This window comes from Toxotes jaculatrix, chromosome 2, assembly GCF_017976425.1.
Source record: "Toxotes jaculatrix isolate fToxJac2 chromosome 2, fToxJac2.pri, whole genome shotgun sequence".
NCBI lineage: Eukaryota > Metazoa > Chordata > Actinopteri > Toxotidae > Toxotes > Toxotes jaculatrix.
Genome location: NC_054395.1, coordinates 12,586,369 through 12,605,930, shown reverse-complemented (window position 1 = coordinate 12,605,930; position 19,562 = coordinate 12,586,369). Strand labels below are relative to the sequence as shown.

The window sequence follows — 19,562 nt, the reverse complement described above, 5'->3', positions numbered from 1 at the left end:
GTCAGCATGTCCTCCAGAGGTGATGTGCAAATTAAATCTCAGCTTGCAGGGTACATTTGGTGAAAGTGCCAAACCATGAAAAAGTTTTATGTTAAATTTAGGCTTTTTTGCCTAAGGACTGGGAGATTGAATCAGCAAAGAAACAAGGCAAAGCCAAGTGTGAGCGAATCATTATAAATAACCAGAATTAATTCTTAGACAGTTTGCCTTTTTCGACATGTTGTTGGAGACTTGATCTGGCTGTAAGTCAGTAGGAGTCATGAGGCTGTGGATCAAAGTCAAATCAAAGGTACTTTTCTGCTGGCTTTGACAAAAAAAGAAATCGGTTGCTATGCCAACTGTTGTGGTAACCAGGGAATATGTTCTCTCCCTTGTCGAGCCCTATACCTGTCTGAATCATTGCATCTGTATATTATTTTGGCAACTCCATGCACATTATTTGGCTCACAGTGAATGTCTTTGGTAAAGTTTTAGTCAACTTGATGAATTAACTTTCTTCTTTTTTTATTTTCTCCCTCTCCTCCTCCGTCCGTTCCCTTCATGCAGGAAACAGTAGAATATGCCTTCCTGATCATTTTCACTATAGAGACATTTCTGAAGATAATTGCCTACGGCCTGGTCATGCACCAAAACTCCTACGTCAGAAACGGCTGGAACATGCTGGATTTTGTCATCGTCATTGTGGGGTGAGTTCATAGCTAGTAAGTGAATAGTGTATGTGCGACAAATACATTCACAAACAAACAATGAGAATATCCCTTGAGCACAGCTGAGCATAAACCCTATGTGTATATGCACACATACACACTTATAGTCGCACAAGGATCTCAACTCAACATTTTGCTGTCCTTCATATGTGGCAATCTCGTGATCAAAAATGGATCATCAGCTTATCATTCTCATCTCACACATACTCACACACGTGTACTCACACAGGCACACCCACACACAATCTCACAAAGCCTTGTTTAAAGTGATGGTTTATCAGTAGACCACCTGGCCCCAGTGGGATGTAAACTGTGATGAGGTGTGAAAGGCTAAAGGTAAATATGCACAGACATATCAACCATGTATATGAGAACACACTTAGACACACAGGTGCATGTACACTGAGACAAAAGTGAAAGTACAAAGAGGACACATGGCTTTGGTCTTTGCTTTCTGTCTCTTTTTGCTTTCATCTTTTTTGCTCTGTTTTGATGGCATCTCCATCGCTCCTCTCTTCTCCCTCTTTTTTTCCTCTCTTTCAAACCTCTGCCTCCCTCTCCCTTTACCATTCCTGTCCCTCTCTCTCCCCAATCCTCTTTTTTCCTCTCCAGGTTGTTCAGTGTGGTTCTGGAGATGATAACCAAAGACGCTGACTCTGGCGGCCAGTCTGGAGGCAAACCTGGGGGGTTTGACGTCAAGGCCCTTCGAGCCTTTCGCGTACTACGACCCCTTCGCCTTGTTTCTGGAGTTCCCAGTGAGTTAAGTCTTGAACAGTTTTAATCAAGTCTCAAGTCACATGTCCTCATTTTGTTCCAACTTAAAAGCCATGCACACACACAAATATGTTTTCAGTTACTCTGGTTTATTAGACCTCTGCTCAGGTCTAATGTTTTTACCACTGTTATATATCTATAATTAGATATACTAACATGAATATTTGAAAATTTTTTTAAATTGTTTCCCTTCCTACAAGAAAAACATCTGTGTATCCCTACTGCTCTGCCCACTTCCTTTATTAGCCAGGAGATGCTGCTTCCTTCACTGTTTCTGTTTTCAGTTCACATCTGACCTTACATGAAGTTGCCCTAATGTGTCTGCATTCTTTGAGTTGCCATAGCAACGTATCATTCACTGGGCTCAGAGAGGGAAAGACCTCTGTGAAAGATGAAGTTGAACTGAGCTGAAATGACATTTTCAGTTCCATTCTAGTTCAACATTTGTCTTTGTTGGATGGTATATGCCGTTTAATTAAACGGTGGTATTTGGACTTGTTTGCTGGTGCCACAGCGGCCGCGTTGTTGGCTTTCATGCCTGTTCAGTGGTTTCATGAGGCTTGGAAAGATATAGATAATATGACACCCGATAGCCTCAGTGTTTCTATGAGTGTGTATTTATCTGTTTGTCTGTGTGTGTGAGTGATACTTGCACCTGCTGCCAGCTAAATAACCATATTCTAACCTCTGGCTGGCCTGCTACTTCTGATAATTAAATTAATCAATTAGTTGATCAAGAAAAAAAAACATTGACAACTATTTTCATAACTGACTAATGTTACTTAGCTTTTCAGGGAAAAGCCCTCACTTTTGTATCTGAATGGAGAAATTCTTTCAAAGCTGTTGAAAGAAGAAACCTGATGCTAACCTGTTACCAGACACAGATTTGGAAAACCCTGAGCGTGTGTGTGTATTTTTGTATGTGTCTGTGAGTTCCCTCTGACCTTGGCTTCTGTGCATCTTTGCAGGTTTACAAGTGGTTTTAAACTCCATTATTAAAGCCATGGTTCCCCTGCTTCACATCGCTTTGCTCGTCCTCTTCGTCATCATCATCTATGCCATCATCGGCCTGGAACTCTTCATTGGCAAAATGCATGCCACATGTTATGTGATACAAACAGGTAAGGTAGTAACTAATTCATTTATTGGTTTCATAACTTTGTGTGTGATGTTTTAATGTTTCAACCACGGTAGATGCCTGGCTTTCAGCCACTGAGATGCTGCTGTGGATGACATGCTGATTACCTTGTCTGATTAGTGAGAGACAAACTTTCCAAATGAACACTCAGTCCATGTTTTTTTTTCAACTTCTTAGTGTCCATTAAACTCAAACATATTTCCAATGATAAACAAACAATAACATCCAGAACACGAGTAACTACTCCAGCAGTAAGCTGATTACCTCACCAACCTGATCACCTGACCAGACAAAGACCATAAACCTTATTAGTTATATTAGTCCCACGGCCAACCTATGGCACAATGTGAACAGACATATACATTACAGCTAAGATAGATACAGGCTTTAATCCCTGAGAATGAATGGACACATGTACCTTGTATGTGAATGATGACAAGCTGCTGGAAACAGGACAGAACAACAGATGGTGGATTAAATCCAGTGATTAAATGACTAATATCTGGCTATTATGTAAACACGCTTGACCTTTCCTCCATTAGTGCTTCCAGCATGGCAGAATTATTCAAGAAGTGATAAACCGATGGATGGCTGTCAGTCATAAGTGTCACATATATACAAAGCGTACACACACAAACACACATCCTTGTTTTACTAGAATCATGGGGACCTGTAAATGACATAACGTCCCTTACCCTAACCTTAACCATCACAACAAAATACCTAACTCCTGCTCGTGCCCTGACTCTAACCTAATCCTAATTCTAACCTAAAACCAAATATTAACCCTCAAACAGCCATTTAAATTTGTGGGGTCCACCATTTTGGTCACTACAATGCTGTCAAGCCCCACAAGTATAGTGGGCTTCCTTTTTTCTGACCCCATCAATGTAGTAAAACGAGCTCACACACACTCGCATAAAAGCATAACCACAGTGGTTCTAAAATGGCTGACTGAGGAGCGAAGCAGCAGGGTTACTGGACTATACAGGAGTACGGCAGCAGTTTTCATAGAGTGTCGCTCCCTCTGTCGTCCCTCTCTCTCTCACGCATTTTTCACCTAATCCCTTCCTCTTTCCATCTTTTTCTCTCTTTGATCTGTTTGTTTGTGGATGTCAGGAGCAGCATTGTAGACTTTAGTCAAGGGGTCATGACAGAGTGAGATGGAAGTTCACTTTGATCCACCTTTGTTTGTGACTGTTGTGTTGGCCCCCGAGAGAAGGGATGTAGCCTGCGCGGGTTGGTAGGAGACGTGTCTGCAGCAAAACATGGGGACATGCATGGATTTGTGTGTGTGTGTGTGTTTGTGTTCAATGTTAATATTTAAAGTATGAAGGAAAGGATGTTGTATGCTCATTTACTGTGCATACACTGTACGTATGTATGTGCGAATGGGGGTGGGTGGGGTTTAATTTGAGTGTGTTTTTTCTGCAACGCTTATATAATGACGGCATGGTGACAGAACATCTAGTGATGAAGCATGACCTAGAGGGCTGTATGAAGGGATGTATGGACAGTTGATCTCCGTGTAGTCACTGATGCAGCTGACATAAGTATATGATTATCCTCGTATAGAGCCATGATGATGATGATAATTTCAAAATCAGCAGAAAATAGGATACGTAGGAACATCTAAGAAAAGGAGTAAGAGAAAAGAAAAGATAAACTATGACTCAGCAGACTCGATAAGATTATCAAGAAGGCCAACCATGTTGTGGGGGGGGCTGGACTCATTGACTACAGTGTTGGAGAGGAGAATGTTGTCCAGAGTAAGAACAATATTAGACTCTCCTTCACACCCTCTCCACCATGTGCTGATCAGTCACAGAAGCTCGCTCTGCAACAGACTCATTCTTCCACGCTGCACAACAGAGCGACCCAGGAAATCATTCCTGCCTGTCGCTATCAAACTATATTTTGAATATATAATTCCGAACTCTAAAAATTTCTTTAAAATGTTTTTCTGATATTGAAGTATATGTATATTCTAAGAGGGGGTATTGCAGTAGTTTTACTTTTATTCAACTTTCTATTTTTACTTTGTTTTTATTTTCATTATATTTTTATATTTTTTATTTTTATTTTTCATTTTCAATTGGGAGTTTGTGTCATGACTAGCCCCTAAGGGGGCTGTTCTTTGAACCCTTTTGTTTTGTTTGGATCTCTTTTGTGGACATTTATACCTTTTCAGATTCTTGTTGAGTTTGTTAAGTTTTGTTCACTGTTCCTGTTTTATTTTGAAATCATGGCCCTTGTGTATCTTCTCTTGTTCTACTTCCTGTCTTTGTCTTGTTTCCCTCCTTTTGTGATTGTCTGCCCCGCCCTAATTGGTTTCACCTGTTGCCCATTGCCTGGTGTATGTAAGTCTCGTTATTTCCCTGTGTCCTTGTTGGTTTGTCTGTGTTCCATACCCAAGCCTGTTTCCTTGCCTGAGTGTGTGTCTTCCCTGTGTTTGTTCCCATACCTGTGCCTTGCATTTTTTCCCCACCTCACGGACTTACCTTGGTTTCCTCTGTTTGCAAGTAAGAACGTTTAGTATTTTCGTTTGGTTTGGTCTCTGAGTATTTTTCTCCTGCGTGGATGATTTTTGGTTGTTTGACTTTTCTTACCTGGCCCTGGACACTTCCAGTGATTTTTGGTTCATTAAAAGACTTTAAGTTACTCCTAGCCTGTCTTGGGGGTTATTGCTTTTGGGTCCTGGCCTGATCCCTAGTCTTAGCATAACAGTTTGTCCATAACCAAAGAATTTCCCTACAGGGATTAATAAAGTTTTTCTGATTCTGAAAAAAAAAGAAAGAATAATATATCCAAGATTATGATATCAAAAGAATATGATATCAGTGTTGTCGGAGGCTAAGACTCCATATGGAATAAGCAGTAAAAAGAGAAGATGAAATATTGCGATAAAAATGGCTCTGCTGTAATATGTACTGTATTGGAATGGCGAAAGTTTCTTTATTTTTTAATGGAAGAGTGGAGCATTGTTACAGCAGAAGCACAGTCAGCCTCAGACAGCCAAAAGACCTGAACTGACAGGCCTGCAGAGTCTCTGTAGACAGTGGGGGGTAAGATGTTCACTATTGGCTCCATCGTGTGAATCCTTGGACTGTACTGTAAGAAATATTCTGAAAAACTACAGAAGAACAAGTAATACTAGGATTCATTTGGACATACTGAAGGCTTTTATATTGTAAATATCTGTGCAATTGAAGAAGAGCCCTGTGGTTTTTATTTCATGTCAGTGTTTCCATGTCAGCTACACAGCTCTCTACAATAGAATCAAGTCATCGTGCATGGTTTTATACTTCATATGGTGGGCTAATGGAGCGTTTCAATACATGGGGATGGATCTCTCATTTGGTTTCAATTCAGTTATGACTTTTTGTTTGTCTTTACTATGCACTGATTTGAATAATGGATTCATCTGTCTCTGTGCCCCACCAGGTGCCCTTGCTGAAGAAGAGCCCACGCCATGTGCGGTATCAGGGCACGGCCGCCACTGCCTGCTCAATGGTACAGTTTGCAGAGAGGGCTGGCAAGGCCCCAACAATGGCATCACCAACTTCGACAATTTTCTGTTTGCCATGCTCACTGTGTTCCAGTGCATCACCATGGAGGGCTGGACTGATGTTCTCTACTGGGTAATCTGCCGCTCTGAATTAGAATTACTCTAATGAAGCCTACACGGGGCACCATTTTTTTTGGTTTGTGAATGTGTGTGTCTAATTTTTGGAATTTCTGATTTTGACAGAACCTGTAAAATACAGTTCTTCTAATTTGGACAAAATGATAAGATGACATATGAAAGGGTTATGTTTCACAATTACAATAATAATTATAGAAAAATTAGATTTTTTTTAATGGAAAATCTACAGGCTGCAAGAAACATACTCACTGTGGCCTTTAATATATAAAATATCATATGACCATCTGTTTCTATGTCGTCTACAAATTCAAGCTATACAGATGTTTTTATTTCAAATAGGTCCTCAGGGAGTCTGAACCTGAACTGTCAACCTTCTTTAGTTAACAAAAAAAAAAGAAAAGCACAGGCTCACTTCAAGACCCTCAGCTTCTCATTAGCAAAAATCCGCAACAGCTTTTAATTAGCCACAACACTCAGCATTGAAACTCAACTCCGAATGAGTTTTCATCACAATCCACCCACATCCTTTTATTGACGAAGACTCTCATCTTTGAAATAATGAACCTCTCTCCCTCCTTCTTTCTCTTTCGTCCTCTCTCTCTTTCTCTCCTCACACATTATTTACTTCTCTCATGCATGTATGTGTTACCATGGCAATTCCATGCTAAGACTGCTGTTAAAGTAGTGAAGGAAGGAGACTTGACAAACCTAAAGGAACCTTTTTTTTTTTTTTTCAGAGGGATGATTAGTGCTTAAGTAGAATTGCATACAAGAAAAGTAGTTTTATTGTGCAGAAAGACTGGACCGTAAAAACCCATTTTGTGGTTATAAATGAACAAACTCCAACTATCAACACTTAGTGTCTCTTTGCCAAACAGCTCTATTAAAAGGCACCCATGCTCTGTGGTGTGGTCATTTGCCACATTACTAATAGATGCCTTCTAATACCTCTTCTCACTCATTACCAACCCTGTTGTCTCTCACATGGTGCCCTCTAGTGGTCATGGTTGAGAATGGATGAGCTCTCTCCCTCTAAAGAATGACTTTCAGTCGCCATTAAATTTATAAAATATGTAAAATCCAGTAATGAAGAGGTGAAACCCTTGAGTGAAACAAGATGGGTTTTTACTCCAAAAAGTACAAATACATGAAAGTCTATGCAGTTAAATTAATGAGGTACTAATGTAATACTTTCAGCATTACAGCACACGGTGGCTATTTGGAAGAAGGAACACCAGCCACCTGGCATTTGTATTTGAAATTTAATCTTTTATTTAGGTCATGAATTGACATGTATGTTTTTTTTTGTTTTTTGTTTTTTTAAGGCTGTGCCTGAAAGTAAACTGTAAATACCTGGAGTGTTCAGACGCACTAAACACCATTTTCCTTCCGTTAATTCAATTCATGCGTGTGTCTGTGGGGTTTATTTGTGTAATCCTAGTTTCTCTGCTTGTGTTTTCATGTAGATGAATGATGCGATGGGCTTTGAGCTGCCTTGGATTTACTTCGTCAGTCTGGTCATCTTTGGATCCTTCTTTGTGCTCAACTTGGTCTTGGGTGTGTTGAGCGGGTAGGTTCTGACCGTGCTTGTCTTTGTTGTGAGTTGTGCTTATTCCAATATATTATATCTCTTTTTTGTAACTCCTGACTTTTATGACTTATTTTAGTTCATTACAAACAATAAGAATATTTTCAGACTTATTGTATATGGTTCCATACATTTTAATTTTTCAAATGTATGTAGCACTTGTACTGTGATCCTGTATAGTATTATGTGACCCAGGTTCTACTGTCTTTACGCCCTGCTCTGTCCAGAGAGTTTTCCAAAGAGCGAGAGAAGGCCAAAGCTCGGGGAGACTTCCAGAAGCTACGTGAGAAGCAGCAGTTAGAGGAAGACCTAAAGGGCTACCTGGACTGGATCACCCAGGCCGAGGACATCGACCCCGAGAACGAGGAGGAGGGAGATGAGGAGGGCAAGCGTAACCGTGAGTTACCCGGACTTTTTAAGAATTAAGAAAAGAAAGAATATAAACAGACCTGTGAGTTACCAAGCCTTAACTTTCTCTGCCTTAAATTTACTGTTGCACATCTCTTTGCCCCATCAGTAGTGAAAGGAGGGAGGTGAGGAGGGCAAACTATTACTCACCTAACTGTTATTACACTCTGATAAGGTCACTTTGCCTTTTATATATCATCAAGAAACATTTCACATATCTAAAAAAAAAAAAGACTCTCTAATGACTAAATGATCTAAATGATCTCTGTCAAGTATGTGAGGAGTTTATATCTATAGTGACAAAATGAAAGTGCACTGACACACTGATGCTGACAAAGACGATAATCTCATTGTCTTATACAGTTTGGTACAACAGACCATACTTTGTACATGGAGCCAGAAAACAGTTATATACAGCACCAAAATGAGACATCCACCATCTGAAAGAGGCAAATTATTTTTTCGCAAAATGATTGTGGTTGAGTGAAGCACATAATGGCTTAGTATTACAGTAGTCCTCTTAAGAAATGCTCTTACATCATTTGATTTTTTCCTGTTGTTTCACATTGCTGGCATTAAATAGAGAATTATTGCCTTTCATGTGTGTCATCTCTTCGCTCGCACCACTTGGAGGTGAACCACAATGCACCGCAGTATCACGCTGTGTATAGTTGTAAATGTTACACACATACAAATCCATCAAAATGAGTTAATCGTGAGCATTTACATGTGTTAGGTATTTCACATCCTCTCTTACAAAACTGAACTGATTTGCATGGACCTACACTCTCTGCAGGTTAGGGCTGTTGTGATCCCCTTTCCATGGAACCAGCAACCATGTTTGTTACTCAGAGGGGGCTGTAGTACAGAACTGGCCCCACCATTGTGTTCTCTTTTTCTGGATTAGTGACATAAGATTTCTGCAAAACTGCCCATGGGTAAATGTTTGATAGATGTTTGATATAAAATTTGGCTTATTCTGATCTGGAGTAGGCTTATTGTGGGAACAGGATGTTTCCAAACTGCATTGTTTTCCAGTGAGACAATCACTAGGACAGAATTCTGTACTCATGCAACCATTTTCTGACTAGCACAGAAATGGGAAGTCACTGCGTCAGACTGTTTGTTTGTGTTGACAGTGAAAATGAGGATTAAGAAGTTGCGGGTGGTTGCGTGAAACATCTTGAGAGTTTCTTTAAAAATGCAGTTATGATTTCCTTCAAAGAAACTTCAAACATAGAACAGCAAAAGGAGGAAAAACATTTTCTCTTATCAAAATAGATTTAAAAGATTCTACCCAACATTAAAGCTCCTCTTTTTTTGTAATGATGCTGTTCTTCTTTGTTTCCTTCCATTCGCTGTGGGAGACATTTCCATTCACTCCCTTGTCCTTCAACCTTTGTTTGAGCTGAGATGAAAGAATCTCAACTTTATCACTCACATAGAGAAAATGTCCTAGATTTTTTTTTTGTTTTCCTCCTTTAGAAGATACAAAATGACAGTTATCTATCGTGCAAGAAAACCTTGGCTTGTTCACAGGTTGCCAGTTGCCTTTCACCTGTAGCAAATGCACCCTCTGCTCCAATCACAGGTCCAGTCTTTCCATTTGCTTGAAAGGTTAGAGGGGCGGTGTCTGAGAATTGGCCAACTGTTCATACTCAAACAAAACAGGGGGCAGCATATTACCAGAAAGCTGGGTTATTCACCTGTATTGGATGAAAAAGGGAAATATGCTCTTTGGAGAATAATGAGTGTTTATTGGTAACGTTGCTGAGTGCTGAACCAGCTGTACAGAAAACTGACTGTTGGTTGGACAAAACAACCAATCTGAAAAAGTCATCTTGGACCTTTAATCTGCATTTTCAGCTGTTTTCAGACATTTTATATTGGCAAATAGCCAAGAACTACTTACCATAATGCGTGTGATGAAAATAAAACAAAGACGGAAATATACTCTTGAGACGAACTTACTCTAAGCCAGGGAGAACAATTATAGTTGGATATTTCCTGCACATTTGTCTCATTCTTTCCATTACTGACTTTAAGGCACTGGCACGTTTTTTTTTCCATCATTTAAAAGACATAATTCCCCTCTGAAGAAACCACTAATAAAACAGAGTCATTGGCCCGGGGCTCATCTTCAGCACACCAATGCTGAATGTTCCTTCCCTCATTTCCTTTGTAATATTTAGTTTGAAGAAAGGGGAGACCAGTGGCTCACTGATTAGTGCTGTTATCTTACAATGAGAATGTCGGCGTGTGTGTGGAGTTTGCATGCTCCCTGATGCCTGCTTGGGTTTCTTCTGCGTGTCCAGTATTGCCTGTAGATGCCAATGTGAGTGTTAATGCAATTGCCTGTTTGGTGGCAAAGGATACTAACCAGTCCAGCATTCACCCCTTTCGCCTGTGCCTCAGAGCTGTTGTAACACAACACATACAGAAAGGAAATATTTACATATATAATTTCAATAATTTAGTTCCAATCATGAAATAGATTTGTGAGTCAGGGACAGGGAATGTGGGCATAAATCACTTGAAACCCATCTGCTCCTTTTAAAAAAAAAAAAAAAAAAAAAAAATGTGTGTGTTGCGTGCCTTGTTGTAAGCTGTAGACTTTGTAAAAGTGTGTGAATAAGTTCCCCTGGTATGGCCTGTGGTGATGTGTGATGGCAGCCTCGCCTCTCCTCTTAATACTGCTACAGTGCCTTACAACCATTCACAGTGCGGTCAGTGCATTTGTACCTGTCCGTTTTTTATGTCCTTCAGTAGTTGCCCTGCTTTTGACTTCTGCTGTCATTGCTGTAGACAACACACCCAAAGCAACGTACTAACTTTCTTTCCTTGATTCCTGCAGTGTCTGTGTGCCTTTAAAAAAAAAAAAAAAAAAAAAAAAAAAAAAGTCTATAGATTGCTGCTAACATTAGTTTTTTTCCCTCTTCCTCCTTTTTCTTCCTTTTGTTTCCTCACATCTTCTCTTGTCGCCAACAGTTCTCTGCCTTCCATCTCCTCTTTTCTTACTGAGGTCTTGTTTACTGCTAATCCCTCCCAGTCTAACATTGTATTATATAGTTACTCTGTCCAGAAATCATAGAGCTAAAACAGAATTTCTGAGGCCGATCTTGTTGAGAATTTTGTATATTTTTAACTTTTTTTTTCAAAGCTCAAGATATATCTGCTGAGCAGGGCATTTTACAGTCAGTGCTGTCTGGTGGACAGTGTGATAACGACACTGTTTCAAAACTACCTCAAACACATCCTTGGTATTTCCTTACTGAACTTTTCTGGTTACTTATCTGCTGACATAAACTGCAAGCTTATACATATGGTAGATATACTGCACAGTATAACCAACCGACTGGCTTTGTATTTACCAATGACTGTGGATATTTAAAAACCAGTTCGTTTACTGTAATGTCTCAAGGCTTTAATGTTTCTTAGCCAGTCTGTGACAGAAAGAAGATATTACTGTATGTCCTGTACACTTGTTTAGTAGCTCCTCTGGACATGGTAGCTGTCTCAGTAGTTTGTACTGTAGCTGTCTCTTGCTGTACATTCCTCTCTCTCTTGTTCTGCTGTGTACTGACTCACTGCTTCCTCTGCTGTCTGGCTGTGTGAACTGCATGTTGGTAACACCAAGGGGTCACGCTGGCTGACCTCACTGAGAAGAAGAAAGGAAAGTTTGGCTGGTTCACTCAGTCCACAGAGACACAGGGTAAATGTGTTTGAGTGTGCGCGAGTGTCTGGGGGTGTGTGTGTGTGTTTTCTTTCGCATGTTGAGGACAGTTCATCTTTGTCCTGGAGGGGTGTCTCTGCATGCATGTGCTTCGCTTATGCTTTTGTTTGTGCTTTTGTGTTTGCATGCCCTTTGTTACATCTGACCTGATCCTTGTCATCCTCATCATGAGAAAACTCATTTCATTGCATTGCATTGACCTCTACCAGCAAACAAAGCCTAACTGCTAGTAGAATTAATCAACACTTGATATTGTAGATCAGTTGACAGGAAGAGAAAAAAAATCTCCTTGAGGCAAATGTCATTTTGGAGGAGGACAATGGTAACAGTACTGAGCAGCAACATCTTCTTTGCAAGAGGAAGAGACAGAGTTTATGGGAAATGTTGCTTTTAATTAAAAAAAAACAACAAAAAACTATGAAATATGAAACTATAAATTATAAGACAGAGGTTATCTTGAACATGGTTTAATGCTTAATAATCATATTAATGATACAGATGCACGTGTAGCACCTTCAGAGTGTTTAAAGATACAGTATAAAATAAGGTTTTTTTTTTTTTTTTTTTTTTTTTTTTTCAATGCACATTACTATTGCCATACATAAATGGTAGGCATGGTATCAAAAGCCCTAACTTTAAATGAATAATACATGTCACTGTCACAATGTCTTAGGTAAATCATTCAAATTTGTGTGGATTTAAATGTTTCCCACGGATCTGTTGCCTCAGCATGCTCGACGTGCTGTACTTCAACAAAATTCAACTTTTTTTTGCCAGCAAAGTTCATTTAGCTTGTGTTTTTTTTTTTCATTTTTAATATTGCATCCTGACATACCCTGTGATGTATAAAAATGCGTTTACCTAAAATGAGAGTTTTCAATTAATCTCATGGCTGAAATTAATTGAATTTACTTGAATTTACTCTGTGGGTCAAAAGTAAACAAAACTGTCTCACTATTTGTGTTCAGATCCCCCATCCACTCATCATCATTTTGAATTCCTTTCATTGGTCACTTATAAAGACAGTATTTTATGCATGTGCAGTATATATGATTTCCAGTATGTTGTAACCCTGTCACCAGGTAAGTAATACTTGTTTCAGAGTACAGACCTGGACCAAATAGTTTGATCAAATAATTCACCTGGACAATGCAACCAGTGCTGAAAAGATTCATCAATCACTGGATACTTGTTACAAATAAACTGTTATGTCTGAGTAACAGTATTCATGTTCGGATAGGTTTCCATTTGATAAATGACAGGAATAATTTCCAAAGTGTAATTTGACTCAGGTCTGGCAGCATGTGCTCACTGTGACTTGATCAATGCAGAAACCTTACAATTCATCGTTTTTGCAGCGTTCACAAAACAGAACAGCTGGTTTCACACCTTCTCTGCAACTGAAGATCCAAGATCTAGTTGCAATGGATGTTTGCAATATGTTTTTTTGGGTTAATGTCAGACCTTGAGAAGAAGTCACCTTAACATTTTCTATCTTACATCTGCATTTTTTTTCACATTTTCAGTTTCAGTTGTTTTTCTTTTCTGGTGATTTGGCTTGGCCCATAAGCTGCGTGAAACGTGAAAGTAAAACAACATTTCAGCTGACACATCTACAGGCAGAAAAGTTCACATTGGAGATTCATACTTTGAATCAACAACTCAGATCTAAAAATATGAGCTAATTTCTAATTGTATATTGAAAGCTCATGATAACTTGATTCTTGCAGTGTTTTCAGTATCTTTTTTTCTTCTGTATTTTAAAAGAAAAACCCAAAACGTTTCACTTAAAACATATTTCACTCTAGAACCAAGCCAAACCAAAAATGCATGTGTGTCAATAGGAAAATCTATCATAATGTGACTTTTTGGTGAAATCTGTTTCCTGCAGGACACAAAGTTTTGTCCTATATTTCTTTGTTAACATAACTGCTTATGTTTGTGTGTGTGATGCCACAGCGAGCATGCCCACCAGTGAGACAGAGTCTGTGAACACAGAGAATCACAATGGAGAGGAAGACAAATCACCTTGCTGTGGACCGCTGTGGTGAGTGTGACATATTATACACAACAGTCGGACATGTGATTGACAGTCCTGTCAGTCAAATTATAATGAGCTAAATGAAAGATGTCCACTGAATTTTTCAAGGACACTTTGACCAGATAAATTACAATCACAATAACTTTTATACAAATTATATGTGTAACTTAAAACCAGAGAGCACTGTTGCAGATGCTGTTGCCCTTTATTAAAAGTTGCTTCATGTTTTATTCTCCCCAGTCAAAAAATTACTAAGTCAAAGTGCAGGTTAGTACGTTGGTGTGGCACTGCATGGTAGTTGTGTTCTTCATGCATTCATTTAATTCAGCTCATCTTGCATGGCTGATTTTTTTTTTTTTTTGCCTCATATTTGAATTTCTCAGATCCCTCATGTTTTTATCCGTGTTTACGTCCACTTTATGTGTCACTGTCATGTTTCATTTCTGACTAACCAGTTACTGTCTTTTTCCTGGCCTCACCTCTGTTCCATCATAGTGTTTGACTTAAATCTACCTTTATAATCTGTTTTTGCCTAATTTGATTCATAGTGATGTTGTGCTCTCATTTGATTTCATCACGTGTTAAATTTCATATGTGAGAAATAAGACTTAATAATCAAATAAATCAGGAATCTAGTTATAAGAGCTGATTCCAAAACATGTTAAATTCAGTAAAATTTTCTCTAAAGGAAATATTATCAAAGCTTTGACGTGGTTTATTCAGTCTCATTTTGGAGCTGCACTCTTATGAACTTGGCCACGTGTATCCTGACCATTGATCTTAAAGTGAAACTGTTTGTCAGTCGTCAGTGGCGGCGGTGGAACCGCTTTTGCCGCAGGAAGTGTCGTGCAGCTGTGAAATCGGTGACGTTTTATTGGCTGGTCATCATCTTGGTGTTCCTCAACACTCTCACCATCGCCTCTGAGCACTACAACCAGCCAGACTGGCTGACTGAAGTACAGGGTATCTATTTTTTTTTTCCTGCTGTAAAACATGTATTCAAGTCAGTTTTCTAGAATTTGTTCAAGAAATATTCTATAATATTATAAGTTATAATATATATTATATATTAACAGTTTGTTCCTGAAGTCTTCTCCCCCTCCTCTTCTCTCCAGATGTAGCCAACAAAGTTCTGCTGGCGATGTTCACCCTGGAGATGCTGGTGAAGATGTACAGTTTGGGGCTGCAGGCCTACTTTGTGTCCCTGTTTAACCGCTTCGATTGTTTTGTGGTGTGTGGAGGCATCATAGAGACCATCCTGGTGGAGCTGGCCATCATGTCTCCTTTGGGCATCTCTGTTTTCCGCTGCGTACGCCTCCTCAGGATCTTCAAAGTTACACGGTGAGCAACAGGAAGAGATGACTTAAAAGCAGATATAATAGTTATTGTATGAGTCAGCAAGCTGTTACGATAAAGTCAAAAGGCCATAGCAGCAAAAATTTAAGTACATTTCAGGCCCTTTTGAATATAACAGTGAAAAAAAAAATTCTATTTTCACCTTTCAGTTCTATCCAGACCTATGCAATGAGCCATGGTAGTTCTTACTAAGGTTTTCATGCCTTGTCTGCCAGTATTTCCACATTTACTCCTCATAACCAGGTCTTCGGTTGGTGTTCTGTGTGTCTGTCCGTCTGTTAACTTGTTTTTATTTTTTTTTTTCCTTCTCCAGTCACTGGGCATCTCTCAGTAACCTGGTGGCCTCTCTGCTCAACTCCATGAAGTCCATCGCCTCCCTGTTGCTGCTGCTCTTCCTCTTCATAATTATTTTCTCGCTGCTTGGCATGCAGCTCTTTGGGGGCAAGTTCAACTTCGATGAGACTGTGACCAAGAGGAGCACGTTTGATAACTTCCCCCAGGCCCTGCTCACTGTGTTCCAGGTTAGTGCTTAGTTTTATTCAGAACTCAGAACGGATGTGATTTGCACGGTGTTTGACGTCTGAAGACAAAGAAGGCTTGAACTAATTCATCACTGCAGTAACAATCAGAGTGCTACAGTATTATTTGCTGGGGAAAACTAATTATCATTTTAGCATTTCAAAATGTTATCTAATGCATTTTCAAATCCAATATTTCTTTAGCATAATCTAATCTAATACCTACCTAAATGCTTAGTCACACTGTCACGGGGAGACCCCATGCCCTAAAGTAAGGCACATGCACTACACACTCTTTCTCAGGTATTTTTCACTCTTTCTCTCATTTTATCTGAATGTTAATCCTGGTGTGAACGGCTGGTGGTGATGTGTGTGGTATGAACTTTTGGAGGAGGGGGTGAAGGAGAGAAGACACATTGTGATTGTGTATTCGATTTATTGAATTTAAATTGTGTTCACCTGTCTCCTTTGTTGCACTTATTCCTCTGTCAGACCAGGATCAGCCAAACCTGGGCTGGAGCATTCCATTTGGTTAAATAGGGGGGGTTTACAGGGGAAGAAACCAAGTGTGGTAGAGTGAGAGGGGTGTTTTGTCTTTTGTGGTGAAATGGCCAGTATAAGTGTCTTGTTTAAAAAGAAATATGTGTTTTTAAAGTAAGTTTAACTGAACTTCTATTTGATAATATGTTATTTGATATTGTTATTATTCTAAGTGTTCTGGAAGAGATAATTGATATTGATTTCTTGAGAAGGTACAGTCCTCCAATATAAAGGTGAGGAGGCTGCGGTGGCCGGGGGCTAGAGAGGAGGGAGGCACAGCTCCAGGTCGTAGCTCCTGCCTTGGGCCCCAACTTCAGGGGCATAGTCAGAAGGGCAGTTATCCTGAAATTCTTTTCTTGTGTATTATTTTGATTTTTCTTGAGAAGTGCGTTAGTTTTATTTATTTATTTTCCCCCCTTTTGCTTAGTTTTCTCTTTCTGGTTGGCCTAATGTGCACTTTTTGCTTCAAAGTTTTTGAACAAGGCTCCAATTTTGTCAGATAAAAAGGGATTTGGAATTGATCCAGACTGCCACAACTCATTGTTGGATACTGGGTTTCTCTGCCACCCTCACACACACACATTGCAGGCAGGGAGGTTTTAAAGCCAGACATCTTGCCGTCTGACCAAGAGGTTATTTGGATCTATTTTAATTGTTTAAGTTCAACAATGAGCGCAAAGCGCTAGATCTTGGGCGCATGGACTTCGTTGGTGTCTCTAAGCGCACCTACCTTTTGGAGATGCTGGTGCTTTTGGTTCATGTAGGTCAGGGGTGTCAAACCTGTTCCACAAAGGGCCGGTGTGGCTGCAGGTTTTTGTTCCAACCAAGCAGCAGCACACCAGACTTGACTCATTTAATCAACTGATCTCAGTCTTCAGACAGTTGATTGGTCAAACTGTGTGCTCTTGATTGGTTGGAACAAAAACCTGCAGCCACACCGGCCCTTTGTGGAACAGGTTTGACACCCCTGATGTAGGTGGAGCGGTGCAAAGTGCGGAGAGAGAGAAGTGTGTTATAAATCAGACGCGGCACAACATGAACGCACAGCACCATGCGTGTTGTCAATAAATTCAATAAAAAATTCAGATCAATCAGATGTCTTTTAGTGCTACTCTAGCCAATGCTGCAAACTGTCACATCATGGTATTCAATTTTTATATATATATATATATTTTCTTCACATCAGTCACAGGGTAAATGATTGACATGGCTGTATTTGTGTGTTTGCCAGATCTTGACAGGAGAAGACTGGAATACAGTGATGTATGATGGTATCATGGCGTACGGTGGTCCGGCTTCCTCTGGAATGGTGGTCTGCATTTACTTCATCATCCTCTTCATCTGTGGAAATTGTATCCTACTGGCCATAAACACACACACACCTACACACACACACACACGCACTGTCATTCTCTGCTCACACACATATTAAAATCGACATTTTCTCACTTGCTTGTGTGAAAAGGTTGTGTATTGATATGGAGCCAGCTGATGTCGTCCCACACTCACAAAGCCCCGGTGAGTTTAGATTTCATCCTGCCGGTCCCTGTTTTCTCCTTAAGTCACATGACCAGATATCCTGCTAAATGTCTTCTTGGCCATCGCTGTTGACAACCTGGCAGACGCAGAAAGCCTCAACACAGCACAGAAGGAGGAAGAGGAGGCCAAGAAGAGGAAGAACAGTGCCAAGTACAGCTGAGGCCTCCTCAATATTTTACATTTAGATTTTCTGTTTAGTTGCTTTTGCAGTTATGTCACATTTGTGACAAGACGGAAAAGCAGTCCTTTGCCTTGTTAGTTACTCCCTCTCTTTTATCTGTCCCAAACAGGGAGACAAGCACAGATAAGAAGAGGGTTGAAATAACAGACGCCAAGGATGATGAGACCAAGGTAAAAGAGCAGCTCCAGTTCTCTTCTAAAATCATGCAAATTATATGATTTTATGTATGTTGAATGTATACATTGTATTGTAATTACGACCACCTGTCTGAAAGTGCACCATTGGTTTAGTTGTCGTCTTAGTAACTGTGCATTTTCAAAAGGCTAAACCTGATGTCCTCTGTGTAGGTGCCAGTAGAGGTCATGCTAGAGGAAGACAAAGAATTGTATCCGGCCATCAACTCTCCAGGTAAAGGGGACTTGTTTTGAGAAGGAGGAGCTTTAACTGAGTAGTGCTCAAACTGGGGTCCACCAATCATCCCATCCATCGCCTCATCCAGTTTTATTGTTCTGTATTGGACTAAATCAGAAACAAAGGTCTCTAGTGTTATTTCAGTATTGATGAGTTGAGTTTAGATTGTGGCACAGAGTCGGCGCTAAAATAAATATCCACGCGGGGCTCAAGGGCCTGTGGCACAAAATTATTCGCATGTAGCAGTCATGCATAGATACAGCGAAACCATTCAGTGGGATGCTCCCCAGAAGGAATTTCAAAGAAAAAAATCAGTCCATTCTTGCTACTTCTCTGACAACAACCTGACAAACTTGTGATGTGTAAGTGATGAGCGCGGTGGCCTGATGTGCCGACTCTTGACACTGGCATTTCAAGGGAGAAATGACAAGCTTTTAAATATGAATGAAGCAGGGACCCACTTGTGGAGTTCACTCTGTTGTGGCACAAATTCTTGATTCACCAAGGTAGTTATGAAACTGAGGGCTCCAGCAAAACAAAACTTCATACACTAACACTCCGCACTTATGAAATGTCTACATATAGTTTTTTTCCGAGATAAACAGCTGAGCAACACGGAATTCAGATTTTCATTTGCCAAAAGTATCAGTGATGTAACTGCAAATACAACACAAAGATTGTTTTCACAAATGTTTCTGCCCCAGGGTGTGATGATGATGATAATGACGACCTCCCAGACGTCCCCTCTGGTCCTCGCCCTCAGAGGCTGTCTGAACTCACCATCAAAGAAAAGATTCCGCCCATCCCGGAGGGCAGCGCCTTCTTTATCTTCAGCAGCACTAACCCGTGAGTCTCGTACAGGTTTGGTAGTATCGATACAGGTCAGCCTGTTCGGTGTAACAGGAAACAAAAATCCATTACAGCAGACACAAATATCTGATTTTAAAGCTGTGTCACAAAGCCAGACTTGCTGCCCTACACA

The 19,562-nt window shown here is 40.0% G+C and overlaps 1 protein-coding gene across 1 annotated transcript in view; it reads left to right on the top strand.

Moving 5' to 3' along the window:
- Positions 1–19,562, top strand: part of cacna1db (calcium channel, voltage-dependent, L type, alpha 1D subunit, b) — an 80,405-nt gene that overhangs the window by 32,429 nt on the left and 28,414 nt on the right. The window contains exons 4-19 of the mRNA XM_041046622.1: positions 547–686; positions 1,320–1,462; positions 2,450–2,602; positions 6,064–6,260; positions 7,732–7,835; positions 8,081–8,250; positions 11,899–11,973; positions 13,954–14,041; positions 14,838–14,998; positions 15,151–15,376; positions 15,705–15,912; positions 17,681–17,801; positions 18,024–18,138; positions 18,279–18,339; positions 18,517–18,577; positions 19,285–19,426. Coding sequence (XP_040902556.1) covers positions 547–686; positions 1,320–1,462; positions 2,450–2,602; positions 6,064–6,260; positions 7,732–7,835; positions 8,081–8,250; positions 11,899–11,973; positions 13,954–14,041; positions 14,838–14,998; positions 15,151–15,376; positions 15,705–15,912; positions 17,681–17,801; positions 18,024–18,138; positions 18,279–18,339; positions 18,517–18,577; positions 19,285–19,426 — 2,165 coding nt within the window. The remainder of the gene's footprint in view (positions 1–546; positions 687–1,319; positions 1,463–2,449; positions 2,603–6,063; positions 6,261–7,731; positions 7,836–8,080; positions 8,251–11,898; positions 11,974–13,953; positions 14,042–14,837; positions 14,999–15,150; positions 15,377–15,704; positions 15,913–17,680; positions 17,802–18,023; positions 18,139–18,278; positions 18,340–18,516; positions 18,578–19,284; positions 19,427–19,562) is intronic.